Raw genomic sequence first — 18,928 nt, 5'->3', positions numbered from 1 at the left:
ATTTGATCTGATCTGATCTGATCTGATCTAGGGTTCAAAACCGTTAGATCTTCTGCCGCGGGTTGAATTTCTGGATGCGAAAATGGGACTTTACAAGAATGAAAAATTTATCGTAAACGCTTATGGCCATGCAAACATACCTCCTGAATAGCAACCCATTCTCATTAATGTCCCGACTAGCCAACAAGGGTCACATACCTTTAGTGGTTGGTTACCAATTCGCAGTATGCTACAAGTCAATTATGGATTCATGAGATGTCTAATAATCTTACACATTGTCTCATAAATGGTCCTTGGCCGGTGGCGTCATATTGACTACGTAATATGGATGACATCAATATATATTGATGGTCTAGAATGTAGGGAAAAAGATGACACACGTTTGGTCCAGAATGTAGGGGAAAAGATTTGGACTCATTGAGGTTGCGCCAATGGCTGAAGGAAAACCAGGTAAATTAGGTTGGGTAAGTATAAGGTCGAGCCATCGCTAGCTCTGTACTCTACGAAAGGTCCATTAATATCCCTTAAAACCTCGCTCATCACCTGGCCAAAAGAGACAATATAAGAATGAAATTTCCTTTTTCATGAAGCAAATTCAATTATCAAATATAATTGTTCCAAAATTGTAATCCTTGATGCTTAGGGAACAAGTTTTATAAACTAGATTCCACAAACCCTCCAATCTTGCTACTAAGAAACTACAGTCGTTTTATTCGGAGAATTACAAACTGAGTTGAGTTTGTAAAACTCAAGTAACCATTCCCTTGCCCCACTGTCGTCGTCCCTCTATCACTCGACGTACCGTTCACAACCACCCATTGACGCTTCAGGTATCCATTTCATGCCCACCAACGTTCTCTCATTGCAGCGCTTCCTTGATGGTTGTCTCACTCTAGCCCTTGACCTTAGAGGTGAAGGGGGAGGGGCTTCAGTCTTTATAGTTCATTTGGATTTGCTTGTTTTTTTTTGTGCTATGAAACAGTTCGGGAACTGGTGTCAGAGGAAGAGTAGCTCAAGCCTCAACTAACTCTTAACAAATTAGAATTTGAAGCAAGGAAACTAAGTGATATGCTCTGGACCTGTATTGTAGCCAGTTAATGCCAATAATTCAGAACCTGCAACATGCATATGTGGTAGCTGTTGTCACTTCGCTGCACTCTCTAAGCCATTATCCTCCAGAGATGCGTCCGTAGTTGACGAAGTGAAGTTCATCTTGCAGAAGAAAACTTCCTCAGAGATATCTTTTATAATTTATTTGTAATCATAGTTGCTTGTAATTTGTTTTTGGTGGAAGTCACATTAACCGTATAATTAATAGATAACATCTTTAGTTTCGCCTTCATCCACTTCTTCTAATATTACTAATCAGTAAAGCATATAACCGAAACACCGACACTGGGATACATAGAGCAACTCTGATGTTGAATCGAAACGTCCGTGCAATTGCGGAGCTTCATCATGAAGAAAAAGTGTCACTAATACATTTACCATCACTGATGTTTGCTCGTTGTTAATAATGCCAAATTTGTCGTTGTGAGAAGCAGCAGCACCACTTTCTTTGCAGCTTCTACTCGAAGACAGCGTCATCATTTCCGAAATATACTGTATGGGAGCACAGTTGCGTAGTCTTTTCTAGATTTGAGCTTGTTTTTGGAGACCGGTTTTTGTATATCGTAATTTCATTAATGCTTATTTTTGCACTTCTTTTTGGCTAGCAAATGCTCCTGGGAGGCTTGGTCACTGCAGGTTTTTTGCTCAGATCTGGATCAGAGAGAGAGAAAACTAACACACCGTTTATTTCAGGAGCGCGATATATTCGCGAATAGCAAATAGCAACAGTACAACTTTAGTAGTGAATCTAGTCGAAGTATCTAGCTACTGACTGCAGGCATGGTGAGGGTAACGTAGTAATCAGCCGTCAACAGCAGCAGCAAGATGCCTTTATTGGCAATATTACTTGATATATATATATATATATATATATGTGTGTGCATGCATCGTGCCTAGTAAACCCTGCAAGAATAATACATCAAGAAATCGTTAGCACAAATCTTATGAGGAACAAAAGAAGGTACACGTTACTACACAACCAATTATTAGTTTATATAATAAAAAAGTCTCGTAGTTGGTTGACTAAGTATGATGGTTAGCACAAAATTTTGGAGTTAATCGGGAAGAGGAGAAAATTAAAACGCCGAGCATGTATCCTTTGATGGGAAGGAATTGTATCTCACCGATGGTATCTGATCCTCACTCTTCCGGCGTCGGGATTGGCAATGGCGGCGAAGGCATCATAAGAGAGATCCAAGTGGCCAGGTTCGCAACCTTCACAACGGTCTACGACCGTGACGGTCATACTCCGACCTGTGCATGGGTGAGGAACTGCGTTGGTACCGCCGATGCAAGTTACGGAGTAACGCCTCCCACATGCTGCTCGATTTTGGAACGTTGACGGGCCAACTGCGGCGTACATGGTTCCTGGTTGTTCGTTCTCGCACGCAAATGCTGTAGAAGAAAACGAATTACATGTTTCTTAAATATTTGATCTCTTTTGTATATATATATATATAGTAAATGAATAATGACCGTATCTATTTAAAGTTATCGAGCTTTGTCACCAGGGCCATGCATCTGAAGCAAGTAGAGAAAAATTTTAAAAATATATATATATAAACTAGTAATAAATGATAAAAATATTCATAGCTTTTTTCTCTTTGTTTTCTTTAACATGGTCCTATTAAATGGTTGGTTAACTTTAAAAGTACAGTAACAATTCAAATTTGGTACATAAACATATAAAAGCAGAAACTGAAGCTAGAGAAATCAGATTGACAGTCATACATGTCAACCCAGAGAAGCCCGTTCTTTTTCATTATGCAGTGAAGGGCAAAAATTTGAAGATTTGGCAATCTAGAATACGTCCATCTAATTTGGTTGCTACACTTACAAGAACCACCAGGGTACCAAGTTGCAACGCCTTCACGAGCAAAGGAGGTTGGCAAGAAGCAGAGTGCCACTGCCACCATGAGGAAGGGCAGCTGAACAGAAGAAGGGAAGAAGATGGCCATGACTTAGAGAAGCATATAGGATAACTGGGTACTGACTTTCTCTATGTCAAGGACCAGGGGATTGCCTGCTTTATATAGGGGCAAAGGCAAGGTCTTTTGCTGCTTCCATACAAGGATCGAGGGGACCTACTCACATTCATTTCGATGTAGGCACTGACCCAAGTCAGTCAATTGTATGGCCCCCACGCGATTGGGAAACCATGCACCTGCTCCACGCAAGTCAGGAAATTGCCTGCTTCACATGAAAGTGAGTTATGTGCGCCGTTAGATGCACGCAACCTGTATGCACCAAATGAAGGGCATTTTAATAATTACTCAAAAAACAATGTCCTTTACTTCATTTTTTTTTTCTTTTCCTTATAAAAAGTTTTGCTTTTCCTTTACGAGAGTCGTTTAAAAAATTCATACAATGTACATAACCAGCTTGGGCCTTTTGCTAACAAGTCACATGCATTATCATGGGAAATTAATCGGGGGCACTGACCAAAAGTCACAGTCAACGTAGGCCACAAAGATTGGACATCGTGTTCCACAAGGTCCAAGCTTAATAATGAAGCTGACGATGATGTCTAGAATTTAGATTTAAAGTGCATAAATCGCCACTTAATTCTCTCAGTGCGTTGAGATCCATTCACAAGCGATGAACCTCTACCCTCACATAGGAATAGGGACGGAGCTAGGATTTTTCATTAGGGAGATGAACTGTAGTTTCAAACTTTTAACAATGGCTGAAATATAATTTTTAATTTTTTTTTTCATTAGGCCTCTTGCTCTGCCCAACATAGGGCTGATGTAAACTAATCTGATTTGAATATAATATACCCTTAATTGTATCCATTATTTTGGATATTTACATATTTAGATTTGAATGCAAATAATGAAAAATCATGTTTGAATCTGAATGTGAGATCCGATTACATAATCCGAACCCAATTTTTACATTCATATCTGAATTTTGAACTGAATCTGACTGATTTTGAAAATGTAAGAACATTAAATGTAAGATAGTTATTTAAACCTAAATCCAATTCATATCTGAATACAAATATGATCAGATGTCATTACTTAAATCCAAATCTGATCTAATTACTTATATCATTTTTTTTCATATCCTAATTTTTTAAGATAGTATGGTTGGATATCTGATCCATATTGGATATATTGGCATCCCTATGGCCTCAGAGTGAAATTGTTCCATGAAACTTTTTTTTATCTTGGAACTTAAGCGCTTGCACGTGCATTTATCTTTCGTGTGTGCATGCACAAAGTGTGTGTGTGTGTGTGTGTGTGAGAGAGAGAGAGAGAGAGAGAGAGATTTTTTAGCACATGATATAGTGAAAGTAAAATGCATAACATAGTAGTGTCTGCTACAAAATTAGCCAAATGTGCTCTATTGTTCATCAAATAATTTTCTTTCATACAAATTGTTTTTGTCCTCTTTGTATCCGGCTATTTCTTGTTGCAGTTGATACACTACTCTATCTAGGTTATCTTTTTCGTAAACTTCATGCAGGAAGTCTCGTATTTCCTTTGCCATGTCCAAGAACCGAAATTCGTCGGCTGTACTGTTAAAATCCACTGAATTAAGTAGCCAATTAAATATGACTAAATAGTCAGTAACTCGAGTCCTTGACCCTCTTCGCAGTAGGGATCATCTAGATTCAATCAGCGTATCTTCTTAGCCATATAACCTTGTTTGGATTAGTCACTTTGAGGAAACGGGTTGCGCCTTTGACCAGCTCGCTCAATGTGTTGACTAATTATAGCAATCTTGCCCTAAGAACACCATGGATCAAGGGTTTCAAGCTTTGTGAGATCATAAAACATCGCACTTAGTCCCTGCTCAATCCCACTAGAATATTATTGGATCTAAGTAGGTTTGTAGCATCAAACGAAGTGCTGATGGATCTCTTTCTTGCTGAAAGCCAGTCTAGGCCGGTCTAGTAGTGGAAGGGTACCTGCAAGAGGCTAAAATAGACTATACAAGACTTTTAGCCCCATGGTTAGAACAACTAACAGTTGGGGTTTTTCTTGTTCTCACCACACAATATAGGTGGCTATTTCATCAACTTGAATTCAACAATGCCTTCTTAAATGGTCTTATTACAAAAGACGTGTATATGCATCAACTAGGGATACCAAGATCCCAATCATCCATCCAGATTATGTATGCAAACTTGATAAAGCTTTTTATGGGCCTAAGAAACCCCCAAGGGCATGGTATCAATGCCTAAGTGAATTTTTAATTGCAAAAGGATTAAAGGACTCACAATCTGACTCCTCCCCTTTTATATTAAATCAAGGAGCCAACATGGTATATCTTATAGTTTATGTCGATGATCTCATAATTACAGGATCATCTCATGAGGCAATCCAACAAGTTATTAACCAACTAAAGAAAGAGTTTTCTATTAAGGATCTTGGACTTCTTTCACACTTTCTTGGGATCGACGTTATTTGCCAAGGCAAAGAGATAATGTTATCTCAAAAATCGTATATTCGCAATGTTCTGAAATGTGCCAAGCTTGAAGCTGTGAAACCTGCCACCACTCCTATGAGTCCAACAAGCACTAATTGATGATATAATGCATTGTTACCAAAAATTTTCGTATCCTGAGTCGTGCTCCTTTACTGCTACCATAGACTTTTCTAAAAAGGAAAAGTGCCATTCGAAAGAGATGCTGTTATATGCGAGGAATGAAGGAAAGACTACTACACGATCAACTGTTCCATTTCTTAAGTGTGGTTTCTCGTTTCCCCGCAGAGCAGTGAAAGAAACGGACATGGACTGGTCGAGATTACAGCTGCCCCTGTCAACCCTTTTTGAGGTTTTGAGTTTCCGTGCTGAGCTTTGTTAATTTCCGGAGTCCAGAACTGATTCTGTTAAGGTTCTGTCCACTGTTTTTTGTGTACTGTAATAAAGCTCTTGGCTTCCCTTTTTGTTAGTAAAAGTTTTAAGGATCTTGGGAATTAAAGCCCTAGCGTCAGTGAAAGTATGGTTGTTAGTTTGATTCTTAATAGGCACTATTCTTTTGGGCTACAAATTAATGGATGTAAAACGCTCAATTGCCACATGTCCTGCTTACTACCCAAATCAAGCAGACCTAGAACCTGGGGGCAGGGTGAAAGACGGAAACATTGACATGACGGAAACATTTTGACCTCGTATCTTCGTATCTTCCCAAGTTGAAGAAGTTTGGAGGGGTGTATATATATATATATATATATAAGAGAGAGAGAGATTATTTCACATTATATATTCCGTGATAGCAAAGAGCACTACATATAAGACAGGCAAGGTGATGCTAGTAACCTGCCTTCAACAGCAGCAGCAGCAAGCTGCTTTTATTGGCAATTTTATTTGTTATATTGTAGGTTGTAACAGACGAAAAAGTCGTTTACGCCTCTGCTTAATAGTATTCCATCACTGCATGAGGTCGCCGATACAATTAGTAATTAATTGAAAAATCGTTAGCACAGGTCTCAGGAAAAAAGGAAGCCATATACATGTATGGATCAGGCTTGTATCGGTGACTTTAAAACCTCTTTTACGTTCATAAAAAAATTCAATATAATATTATTTTATTTGTATATATAAGATACGGGCAAATTTAGTAGCTAGGAAACGTTTTGAATCCCCTTCTGGTTCCATTGTGATAATAATCGCACACCTTGGACTTAGAGGCTTGCCCTCTTCCAAAGAGATTTGCTGCGGAACAGGAGCAGCAGAATCGAAAATTTTAGCCAAAGAATATTGGGTAGTATAAAATTTTAAAGTTTCAAGGAACATCAATATATAAATGAAGAAAAATATCATGAAATTAACATCGATATGAAAATAAGAACTTTTTTGAGTTTGTGATGGCAATTGCTTATACTTAACCCAGACCTGTCTCTTCTCTCTGCCCTGGCCAAGATTTCTCACACCAAAGTAAGGGTCGATAATTTTCTTTGCATGGGGAAGAAAAAGCTCTTCTTGAAGAAACGCGATGAGCATATGAGATTTTGATTGAAAGGAGACTCACGGTTGATAGCTGATCTTGATGACTCCTGCGTCGAGGTCGGCAATGGTGGAGAAAGCTTCCTGTGAGATATCCAAGTGCCCATATTCGCAACTTTCACAAAGATCCACGACCTTGACGATTACACTCCCTCCTCTACATGGATTAGGAGATTCGTTGGTAGCGCCGGTGCAAGACACGGAATACTGCCTCCCGCATATTCCTCCATTATCGTACATGGATTGGCCGACTGCAGCGTAGTTGGTGCCTGGATCTTGGTTCTCGCATGCGAATGCTGTTGAAGAAACGAATGACATGTTAATATATGTTGGATTTCTTTAAACTAAAATGGGTGTCCGGCACTTACTAGTATCAGTATAGAAGGTTGCAATGCCGTCATCAGCAGAGGAAATTGGCAACGAGCATAGTGCCACTGCCACCAGCAGGAAGGGCAGGCTCACCGAAGAACGGAAGAAGATGGGCGCCATGATTACTTGGAGAAGGATATGAGAATGGGTACTGCCTTTCTCTGGGAGTCCCCTTCTTTATATAGGGCAAGGAGCAAACTAAGGCGAGGTCTCAGTCCAGGTCTTGCTTCTCTACAAGGAGGCCACCGGACTTACACTTTCATTACCATTGGAAATCTGAGGCGTTGATCCAAAGTCAGTCAATATATATGGCCCCACAGATTGAAAATATATTAAACCATGAAATTGCCCAGCAAGCCGCCCTCCGGAAGACTGGTCCAAGTAAGGGATCCATATTCAAAGCAGAGGATTAAGATCACGAAGATGATAAGCGATGGGCTCTCAATTTTCATTAATAAAAGGTGCATCGAAAATGAAAAGGAAGAAATAATTTAGTTTACAGGTTTACATGTGTTCTTCCTCATCTGGTCCATGTCTCTTTCGCCAGATCACATGAAGGTTAGTGTTCAAGAGACCCTTGTCCTGAATTTCCATTGCCTGATTTTGTCGCTGTAGATCATTAAGATGATCATTCATCAATATGCAGCATATTTTCTAGCCCATTCAAGATCGGGGACAGCTAAAAGAAGCATTCAGCAATAGGAATACTAACACATTATTCTATGAATTTATCTCCAAGATTGGGACACCTTGGTGATGTTAATAGGAACATCAACACCGTAATTAGAAGGCGTTTGATAGTTCAGAATTTTGATTCTTGAATCAAAATTTTAGAATCAAATTTCCATCTTAACGGGGAATTGGAATGAAACTTCCTGCTCCAATTTTCCTTTGAGTTTGATAGTATGGACTTTTGATAATAGAATTAAAAATAACTTGTTTGACAAAAAGGGAAATAAAATTCGACAATTCATGAATTAAAGTCTTAATGCCTAGTACAATAAAGAGAGATGAATAAAGTCTTAATGCCTTGTACAATAAAGAGAGATGAAAAGATTCCAAAATTGTAGAACAATACACCCCCTATGGTGGAACCATAATTCTAAAATTTTGATTCTAGAATGGGCCTATAATTCTAGGGTCAAAATTCTTTGCTTGATAAAGCAATTCTCATTTTTAAAGAATGAAAATATCGATTCGAAAATTTCATTCATTCCAAGTGAATCTAACGCTCCCTAACGGAATTGGTTCCTCGTCTTGCCTTTCTCCTTATTTCGAGCATGATTGTCTTTCCCATAATTCTTTTCTTCACAGGCTGTGTTTTGTTTACTGCTGCTCTCTTTATTAATTGCAATTACAGTCATTGCAAAGTACACTTGCCTTCCTGATTTCGATCAGATCCTCATTTTGCCCAGACATTATTTTCAACTGCGATTTACAGCTAAAGTCTGGTTGGTGAGGGCCATCGCCCACACCAGATATCTTGAAAAACCTCATTGCAGTGAAGTTAGGCCAGGTTTCAGTCACTTGAGATGCCCACATCGAACCCAAATTGACGACTCAAAGTGCCCCGCAACAAAAAAATCCTGGCTCCAACAATGGAAAAGGCCTCACTTGAGGGAACGTTTTGTTGCTTTGTGAAGGGCAAAGGAGAAAGCAACTAATTCCTAACGTTAGTTCCACCATGCTGATCAGCTTAGAGCTTGTCCTTATAACGGTAGGGGCTACAAAAGGATTCGCTTCTTTCTATTATTGCAGGAAATTTGTCTAATTACATTTCAGGATCGTCTTTTAGTTTATCATGTTTTGAGAATTTTAACCAGAAGAATTTGATCTCTAGGGTTCAAAACCTTTAAATCTTGGTATCAGCTTGGATTAATGTCCTGCATGCATAAATGGGACTAATTTATAAGAATAAAAAAAGAAAGTTGTCTTTCAAATCTTCTCAAAGTTTATACATAGCTTATAAGATCTTAATTAAATAAGCAGACTGATCCAATCCTAGAGTTTGAAATTTTGAAACAGATCAAATCTCTGTGGTAAAAATCGGAGCGACAAAACGTTGACGCGTTCTCAGGGTAATTTCACAAATCAATTATGTGCAATATAAAAACCGTGTTTTCTACACAGCAATATCACCATGGTTAAGGGCCAATAATCACCATGGCTTGACATCACTAAGTTACCTAGGGTTTGTCCTTCTAACTAGGGGTGGAGCCAGGGGGAGCTCGTAGGGGTCCTGAACCCCCTCTCTAAAAAAAATAAATTTACATGTAAATTTTAAAAAATTTCAGTTGTCCTATATAAAAAATTTAAAATGATATTTTGGCCTCAGTCAAAATGTAGAAACTTCAATTGGGTCCCACTCATAAAAAAATTTATGGCTCCACCCCTGCTTATAACTATAACTACAACTATAACGCTAGGGCTTATGGAAGGAGCAAAACAATCAGGAGGAACACAGCTGCTACTTTTGTTGCTTCTGTGGGTTAAGTGGTTCGAGCTGATGTGCGCATTGGTGGACGCTCGCCAGCAGCCAGCTCCTGACTAGTTGCTCCTCCCCTGTTTTTCTTTGCCTCTCTTTACTCGTTTGTATTGCATTTCGCTTTCATTTTCATTTGGTTTGTAGTTTCTTGTGACTTCTTGTCACAACTTTTGCTATTGCATTTTTCCATTTTGTCGGCTAGTCTTGGCAGACCTGTATATTTTGTTTTTCAACTCCAGCTGCCTTAATTATAGATGACTCTTAGTATGATCCTGGCATGTGCTTTTTCCATTTAAAACACATCAGAATCTCTCAGAATGATTTTGGTGCATAGAGTGAAGTCCTCGAATTACCAAACAAGATCAGCTTGTGACAATGTTTTTTCAATGCTAACTACAGTTCAGATTAAGCACACGTTATATGTGATTTATTTTCCAAAATTATTACAAACCATAAGCACTTTGCTGTTTTTTCAAGTACTAGATCTCTCTTCAAGACACATGCCGGCCATTTACCAATATCATGCAATATGAGAGGTGGTTATGTGCACAGGGGTACATAGCGACCCCAGTGCATGACATGAGTTTTCCTGATCTACTTTCAATGATAATTTTCATGCATAGACCTGTGCATATAACCAGTTTCGATGCAAACATTCCTCCTTATCTGAGACCGACTCTGGATGCCCTGACTGACCAACGAGGGACACATATCAATAATGTTTTCTTATCGCCAGCAATTTTACAGATTGGTTCGTGTATGGTCCCCGGCTGGTTGCCTCATATTAAATGCGTAATATAGATGACATCACTATCGGTAGTCCGGATCCACAACATAGGGTGAATAGACTTGATATGAATGATCCTGACCTCATTGCATCTATCAATTGACCTTTGGACTCATCGTCGTAGTATCAATTGCTGAAGGAAAATGTCAGATAAGTTTGGTTGAGGGAACATCAATGAATGAGAACGTAGTCGAGACATCGCTCTCTCACTGTATTGAGATTCAATCACAAACGATCCTTCATGATAATGAATGTGAGGCTAGCAATAATCAATCTAGCTCTTACGGTAGCAAAATCCAATATCATCTCAACCGCACCTTGGAGCTGGTCTTGAGGCATATGAACATGAACCGTCACCTTTATAGTGGATCAGATTCAAACCAGATATACCCTTTAATTATATCGATTGTTTTGGATATTCATATATTTGGATTTAAAGAACAATCAAAAGTTATATCTGAATCTAAATCCGAGATCAGATTTCACAATACGAATCCAATTGGAATCTGATTTTTACATTCATATCTGAATCTGAATTTTGGACGAGTAATTTTCAAAATACAAGAGCATTGGATATAGAATATTTGTTTAAAGATAAATTCATTCAAAATCCAAATCTGATCGGATATTTATGTACATCTAAATCTGAATTTGAATCCAATTGAATGTAGTTTCTTAAATTTGAATTTGATATTAAATTTTTTCTCATATCTGACTTTTTCATTTGGATGGGTACCACGAAACCTTTTTTTTTTCTTTCTTTCTTTTTGCACCATTTAATAAGCATCTAATCCTGGAAGGAATGTGCGGCCATGATTTTAGAGGAATTGGAGGTGCTGACATTTTTTAAAGTCCTTCATATGGATGACAAACGACATATCTAAGGCACCTTGGGCGGGAGTAATCTTCCAAGGATCCCTCCAACCAAGCCTTAACTCATGTATATTCACCATATAATTGTGCCTGTCTTTGCAATTGGTCAACAGAGGCAAGACAATAAAATAATATTCCTTTTCAGGGATAATAATTTTCGATTATTAATAATTGTTCTAAAGTGTAATTCTTGATGCTCAACGATCAAATTTTATAAACTGCATTCAATAATCCCGAATCTTAATTCTACATGTCAATCATTTATCGAAACTGCTACTATTTTATCCTACAAATGTTTGTGATCAATCATAACCATCAGTATTTTCTTCAAGTTTTAAACGGCAAGGTTTTATATGGTGACAGGAAAAAATGGGATTTTTTTTTTTAAAATATGAAAAACAAAAAAACTGGTAATTAAAAACTGCAAAACTGACGAAAAAACACGTTTAAAAAAAAATAAAAAGGGAGTAAAGCAAGCATAAAACGTGCTTTTTCGTTTTTATTTTTTTCAAAAAGAAGCATTTTTTCGTGTTTCATTGGGCTGACCAATTTTTAACTCTTTAAAATAATACGTATTTTCTATGGCTGAGTGCGATGTGTGGTGTAAAACGCTAATAGTGTTCCCGGCCTGCTCTACTATTTGGTCCAATTCAGTAAACACAGTAGTAGTTGCTAGATTCTGTGGTGTAACATCGATTTTAAAACAGCAACGCTCTGGTGTTAGTAACAATTTCTACCAGTTGTCCATTTTATGAGGTTTACTTCTGTACTCTTGTTCTGTTCATTTTTATTTCTTGTATTGTGGTTCTGGTTCCAACTTTCAATTGGGCCTTTTGCAGATTCAGGTTGGCTGAAAACTGGGAGCTTCTTAAGATATATATATGCGCAGCTGGCAGAGCTGTTCCGTTATCATTCTCAGTCCTGAACCTCACAGGGTACTTCTGAATAATCTTATTACTGGAGTTACCTTTTCGTCAAGTTCCTTACTATTAAAAAGTCACTTTCTTTACTGGTGAAACGGAATTAAAAAAGAAAAGAAAAGAAAAGAAAAATCTCTACGTATGCATGTCCCTTACAAAAGGAACTTCAAAACTGTTCAGAAACATAGTTCTGGCATCAAGACAAGTTTTAGAACTTGTTTGGTGCTGCTAAAACCAGCAATTTACATGCTTTCAGCATCACACAAATTGGCCCCCATCTGTTTTATCTTGGAAATTAAGCACTTGACATCCACGAATACGTGCACATGCATTTCTCTTTGTGTGTGCATGTGTGTGTGTGTGGGAGAAACAGAAAGAGAGAGAGAGAAAGAAAGAGGAGAAATTTTGAAATGCATTCGGTTCATCTCCCCATAACTCAACCCATTATTTTGGTAGGCTGCACATAACTATTGCGATTTTATTGAATGATCAACGGATCGATGCAGCACCAGTCCACCATGCACAGGATGGAATGAATACAAGCACTCAAGACAAACTAAATGTTAGAAGAGAGAAAAAAAGAATAAAAAGAAGGATCCTAAGTGGGTTCCTATATGTCCTCCCCATTATCCATTAACGGAAGGTTGCAGCATCGTCCATGCACTCAGTCTGGTGATGCCAACTGCAGAAGAGCCATTGTTGAACACAAAGAGCCGAGCATCGTCTCCCACAGCCGTCTTGGGGTAAACTCTAGCAGTGATGCAAGTCTTCCCTCCAGCACCAAAGCTCTCCACTATAGAGTGATCAATCTACAAACACCAAACCACAATCAACATTGATTCTAATCCTCTTGGCACTTTTTCCAAAGAAAAAATAAGATCAGGGTTCGGCTTTAGGGTGTTAGATCGACGGAAAAGGTTCCACTAGTTGGAACGAACTGGTTTCAAATCAGCCAACATGGGCTTCGAGTAGATGGCAAGATTTTGGGGAGGTCTGTTCTTGGTGCAATGGTGAAGTTATAGCACAGGCTTGAATTCTTGCAGCATGCAGAAGGATGAGTAAGCTATGGCCTGTTATGCACACCAACCAAATGCAACAGCGTTGTAATCATATAATCCTTTTCTTCTCATGGAGGCAAAAAAAGAAAACTCATTCAAGATCATGTAATGCAGTTATTGAGTATTCGAGTCAAAACATACCAAAGAACGTAGGGACAGCTTCCCGTCCTTTAGATCTACATCTACGAAGCCACCATATGTAGTCTTGTCCACATCAGTTGCTAGTGTTGACCTGCATTATGTTCATCGTATATAACTCACCATCATAACCCTTCTCTCAAAAATCTCAATAGACAATAGGTGCGTCTTATAGTTTTTGGTTTCAGCAGGGAGTAACAGATGCTCTCACGATCAAAATGTTCTCAGAATGATTTAAAACTTTACTGATGCTTTCGCTTAGTATTATCTCCTAAAAAATACTGTAAATAGTGATAAAACCAGAATTTCAAGTTAGAGGGCACACCATATGTCGCTTCACCACATTTGTAATATGAACTGTTACTTTTAAGACCGTGCCTGTATTTGTGACTCGTGCTGTAACCTTTTCTTTGGATGTTGGAGCTTAATGCGTGTGTGCGTGTGCCTGCACATGTGGCTTTGTGGTTGTGTGTGCATGTTCATGTGCATTTCAAAACCACTACAAAACATGGATCCAATGATGTTCTTACTTGCTTTGATCGCTGCACATGACTACAACGTTCTTGTTGCCTTGACCCTTAAACACCCTAAAGAAGACAGCAGTCTGCTCCTGCATATCCTTTGAAGCCAAAACCAACACGCCGAATGGTCCAACTCCACCTTTAACAGAGGCACCCTTCATACTGCATATCAGTTGTGGATCCACAAGATTGGTCTCCAACACCTCAGCCTCCTCTAAGCTGTACAGATCAAAGGTAACCTCTACATCTGCCTGAAGAAACAAATTAAGTCTCTGGCTCAATTGAATGGTTTTAAAAGATTGAATCAAAAGGAGGTAGACCATAAGAGACTAACATTAGTTCATGCTACCTCAACACTGGCAGTTTTAGCTTACCTGTGAAGCATTTATCTCTGGAACTTCAACAACTGATCCACTCTCAATCCTTTTATTTTGAATATCATATTGATTGCCACGTAGAGCTTCAATTTCTTCAACTGGCCATTGAACAAGCTGTCTGCCGCTTGGATCAAGCCAAATACGTCGTGGAATTGACTAAAAATGAATAACATAAAAGAAAAAAAAGAAAAGCAGATCTTCGTTAGTCAACCGGCTTGGGTAGTTTTCTTCTATAATGAGGAAAACCACAAAATTTCGTCGGATCCTTCAAAACTTTATGCTCAAGAGGTACTTCCCCGTCCAGTAAGGGGAAGGAGTCATTCTCTGCTTCATTATTTTATAGTACAATCGACATGAAGCATCCTCAATGGGAGAAGATATCTCTCCTACCCAAGAGAATCTTGCCTAAACTGTAACCAACTCCTAAATATATCCACATGCTGAGAAATGCCTTTTCTCTAATTACGTACTTAAATAATTGCAGTGCTATTCACAAACTTACATGGACACCAGCCCAGCCTTTCTGCACATCAGTGGAGACGCTATCTGATTCATTCATCCACCCCAAAAGAATTCTCCTATTCTTTGCGCCATCAAAGAATGTTTTTGAGGCGTAGAACTTCCCATAATCATAACGAAGGCCGGTTGCATCATCAGCAGATGTATTATCTGGAACATAACTGTCTTTCTCGTGCAAGTATGTGCCTACAGTGTAGTACTCGTACTTTTCATCATCCAGGCTTGCTTTCAATACATGTTTCACATTTTCACCATTAACAGAGGTGTCCAATCCCACTGTATCTCTAACAGAAACAGGGTAGAAATCAGGGCACTCCCACATGCCAGTGCCTTCTGCAGAATGAAGGGGGTGTTTAGCCTTAACCCAGTAACTGAAGTCCTTGCTCCTATAGAGCAGCGCCATTCCTCTGTGACCTCTTTTGCTACCAACCAGGACTCTCCATCTTCCATCTGGGCCCTGCCATGCTGTTGTAGGATCCCTAAAAGAGCTAGAATTAATCTGATTGTAGATGGTTGGAGCCATTAGAGGGTTGTAAGAAGGCTTCACCCACTCCCTGAGGAAAGGATCAGACGGGTTCTTGGGAACAGCAATGTTCTGAACCTGTTGGTTTGCTGTGTTAATTCCTGTGTATATGATGACAGGGGTGCCCCCTGGGAGGATGGTAGCAGAGCCAGACCAGCAACCATTTATATCAAATGGCCCAGTTGGGTAAATCGCTGGCTCAAGAGCCAACCAGTTGATTAAGTCTGTTGATACGGAGTGAGCCCAAACGATGTTTCCCCATACAGCACCATATGGGTTGTATTGATAGAACAGGTGGTAGACTCCCTTATAATACAGAGGGCCTGAAATTTGAAGACGGAATGATATTTCAGTGAAATTTCAGTATCTCAATTACCTTTTGTGAACAAAGATTAGAGAAATGGGAGCTCACCATTAGGATCTGGTTGCGCAAATTAGTCATGCATCACAAATTAAGAAACAACAGAAGAGAGTTAGAAGCTGGTTAAAATTAGCAGAAGATCCTTGTCTTAGTAGAAAGAAGGTAATGAAATTATACCATTAATCCAGTGACTTGGTGGTTGGAAATGGTAGCCTGTTCTGTACTGATAGACTTGAGTAGAGTTGGGTGCTACGTTCTTGAGTTCTTCATAGACGTGATGAGTTGCATGAATTTCTTTAACCAAGTATACCGTGAGGACGAGAACAAAGCAAAGTAGCAGCCTATAAACGTCCATCGTACCTCAAGCTATGCTGCAGAAGAAAACCAACATATGAAATCAGAAGAGCAGATTGTTATCTTAATTGATCAGTATTTTGTGAGGGCTTAAGTTATTTATTTAAATGAAGCTGCGAAGTCTTTTGCTATCTATTCTATACAATCATTTATCAATGCAGAAAACATTTCACGAGCATATTCCAGCCCAATTGCTGGAGTTTAATCAGGTTTAAAAAAGACTTTTAAGGTTAGCTTGTCCGAGCACAATCTTGATCTTGCACTTCAAGGTCGCTCATTTTAGTATTCGAGCCAAAATGTAATCAAGCCAAGTAGAAGTAAGCAATATTTCCATAATAGGACAGGCGAAACTGACCAAATGCAATTATTCTAGACAAGGAAGCTCGGTTTTCTACCTTTTTGCTGTCTTCACGAGAACTAACTTGAAAACAAGATCAGAAAAAATAAGGGGAAAAACCATTCTTCATAAACAATGCAACAAAGAAAAACTGTGGAGAAATTTAGAGTTAGAGTCATGTCTGTCAAAATAGGACAACGCATTTAGCTACCCATCTCCAGTCCACTTGGAAATGCGACTCCGAACAGCTCACTGTTTGGCTCAGCTCGGCTTGTGTGATTGTTCAAACTTATAAAGAAAAGGTTTAGAAGACAATTTGAACAATAGATGCTCAGCTTGGCTTGGCTCGAACATGTGATTCCGATGAAACTTCTTGTTTTCATATGACTTGAATGATCGCTTAGACTTATTACTTTTGAGAGTTGTACAATGAGAGTTAAATGTTTAGAACATAAAAATATGAGGCGAAATGATGATTCAAAAGAAAACATTTAACATATATAAATTGATCTTCATTACGGTTATATAATAATTAACTAATTTAATAGACAGAAATTTACAAAAAACGTCCCCTTGTTTAGTCAAATGATAGAAACAAGCTGAAGTTTCAAAAATATGCATCTAGCGAAAATGGCAATGTGAGTCTTGCCAAATACATTTCTACGAATACAGCAGACATGCAGGTTGAAACTCAATATCATATCAGTAACAACAAATGAATTGCAAGTCGAACACATAAATCTTACAAAGAATATTAGAAAAAAACAAAGCCATTTGGGGTCACCACATTCAACTATCAGGTCTATATATCGAATTCCCTTGGGAGTAAGAAATGAGTTCTTCTCCAACCTTCAAGAAAATTCCAACAACCTGCAAATGGGTCTCCCTGGTTCCTGATCTCTTGACTTGGCCTCTCTTCGATGCCTTTGAGCAGAAACAGGCTTTCTCTTGCTTCTGCCCATCGATGTCGCCTGCGTGCTCTTATATAGAGAAGGGCATCGTTGGTGTTCTTTCTCTTAGAGAGAGAGAAAGGGGGAGAGAGAGAGAGATCAGAGGAAACCGTTTAAGATCAGATTTGCTAGGAGATTTTACCCTTATCCATATTCTTGATTCTTTCCTCTACGGTTATACAAAGCCAACCCACGTTATCCCCGTTTTCTCTTTCTAGTTTCTACAACAACAGTCGTCATAATCTTCAACAGTGACCTTCCTTTTCTCACGATTTTCTTCCCACCCGTTGGTTGGCTTTTTCACAGTTGCCTCGCTGTTCATCCACTCTGTTTTGTCCATGACAATGAAAAAACAGTTTTTTCTTAATTTTCTTTATTTGCTGTTGTTTATCCTTGACTTAACTCTCTTCCTATGAAAATTGGCACGGAGAGAAGGTGGAGAGAAAGAGCTCAAAAAAAAAAAAAGTTGGAGAGAGCGAGAGAGGTTACTGTCTTTTATATATATATATATAAATATATATATAGTGTTTGTGTGTATGTGTGCGCTGCCGCCTGGTTATTGAGTCAGTTTTGGGGCTACCTGTGAGTCAGCCATCTATTTTTTTATCACTATTGACCACTGTTGTATGCAAACCATGTAAGTTTCAATCCAAAAAGTAACGATGAAATTTTTAATGTCATTGTATCATAGTATTATTTCTCAATTCGAATCTTTTATGAAATTATTGGTTCTAGAAATATTTTGAGACAAAGTATCTGTTTGATACTTCAAGTTCGAGCCTCAGAAGCCTTTCCAATAAAAACACCTTTTTTGGGGTATCACATGTTTCATTTCCTAAACATGAATCTTTCTTCTTTTTTACATCCGTCCTCAGTTTCCTAAAAAAAAGGTATTTTCAAATTTATTTCGTATATAATAACAAGGAAAATATTTGAAGAAGGATGCTTTTTAAGTATTCGCATGAATTACAAAATAATATTACCATAAAGCAAGTCGATTTGTACTTCGTTTGCGCAGAACAGTCCAAGGTTTTCTTCCGAATGATATTAGGACCATGATGTTCCTTGTACGTAAACTAAAACGAGCGATTTTGGTTGGCATTATTGTCTTCATCCACTAGTCAGAACGCCTGTGGCAGAAAGAAGCACAATGTGCAGGATGGTGGTCATCACGTAATGGGTCACAGCGCAGCGTTGTATGAACAGTTTATTTGTCAAGCTTGTTTGGCATATCACACCACAGAACTTTAGCGTCAACATCAGGCGAACCAACAGAGTGATTCTAGCA

The 18,928-nt window shown here is 38.6% G+C and overlaps 2 protein-coding genes across 6 annotated transcripts; both read right to left on the bottom strand.

Moving 5' to 3' along the window:
- Positions 1-1,892: 1,892 nt before the first annotated feature.
- Positions 1,893-7,687, bottom strand: LOC116253213 (EG45-like domain containing protein). Of its 5 annotated transcripts, XM_050077580.1 has the most exons (5): positions 7,437-7,687; positions 7,094-7,364; positions 2,948-3,347; positions 2,235-2,505; positions 1,893-2,013 (listed from the first exon to the last, which is right to left on the bottom strand). In XM_050077580.1, the coding sequence occupies exons 3-5, from the start codon at positions 3,066-3,068 to the stop codon at positions 2,004-2,006; spliced, it is 402 nt and encodes a 133-aa protein (XP_049933537.1). In that variant the 5' UTR covers positions 3,069-3,347; positions 7,094-7,364; positions 7,437-7,687; the 3' UTR covers positions 1,893-2,003. The 5 variants fall into 5 exon arrangements, with proteins under 5 accessions (XP_049933537.1, XP_049933538.1, XP_049933535.1 ...); XM_050077581.1 differs by lacking the exon at positions 2,948-3,347 and having other exon boundaries at positions 7,437-7,673; XM_050077578.1 differs by lacking the exons at positions 1,893-2,013; positions 2,235-2,505 and having other exon boundaries at positions 3,221-3,347; positions 7,437-7,669.
- Positions 7,688-12,979: 5,292 nt separating this feature from the next.
- LOC116252423 (beta-fructofuranosidase, insoluble isoenzyme CWINV1-like) lies at positions 12,980-17,631 on the bottom strand. Its single transcript, XM_031626671.2, has 8 exons — positions 17,540-17,631; positions 16,177-16,365; positions 16,051-16,059; positions 15,099-15,961; positions 14,594-14,752; positions 14,229-14,470; positions 13,702-13,792; positions 12,980-13,311 (listed from the first exon to the last, which is right to left on the bottom strand). The coding sequence occupies exons 2-8, from the start codon at positions 16,352-16,354 to the stop codon at positions 13,129-13,131; spliced, it is 1,725 nt and encodes a 574-aa protein (XP_031482531.1). The 5' UTR covers positions 16,355-16,365; positions 17,540-17,631; the 3' UTR covers positions 12,980-13,128.
- Positions 17,632-18,928: the final 1,297 nt, after the last annotated feature.

The sequence above is a fragment of the Nymphaea colorata genome, chromosome 4 (assembly GCF_008831285.2).
Source record: "Nymphaea colorata isolate Beijing-Zhang1983 chromosome 4, ASM883128v2, whole genome shotgun sequence".
Lineage (NCBI taxonomy): Eukaryota > Viridiplantae > Streptophyta > Magnoliopsida > Nymphaeales > Nymphaeaceae > Nymphaea > Nymphaea colorata.
The sequence above is the reverse complement of the archived record's forward strand: the minus strand, read 5'-3'. Positions and strand labels throughout refer to the sequence as shown.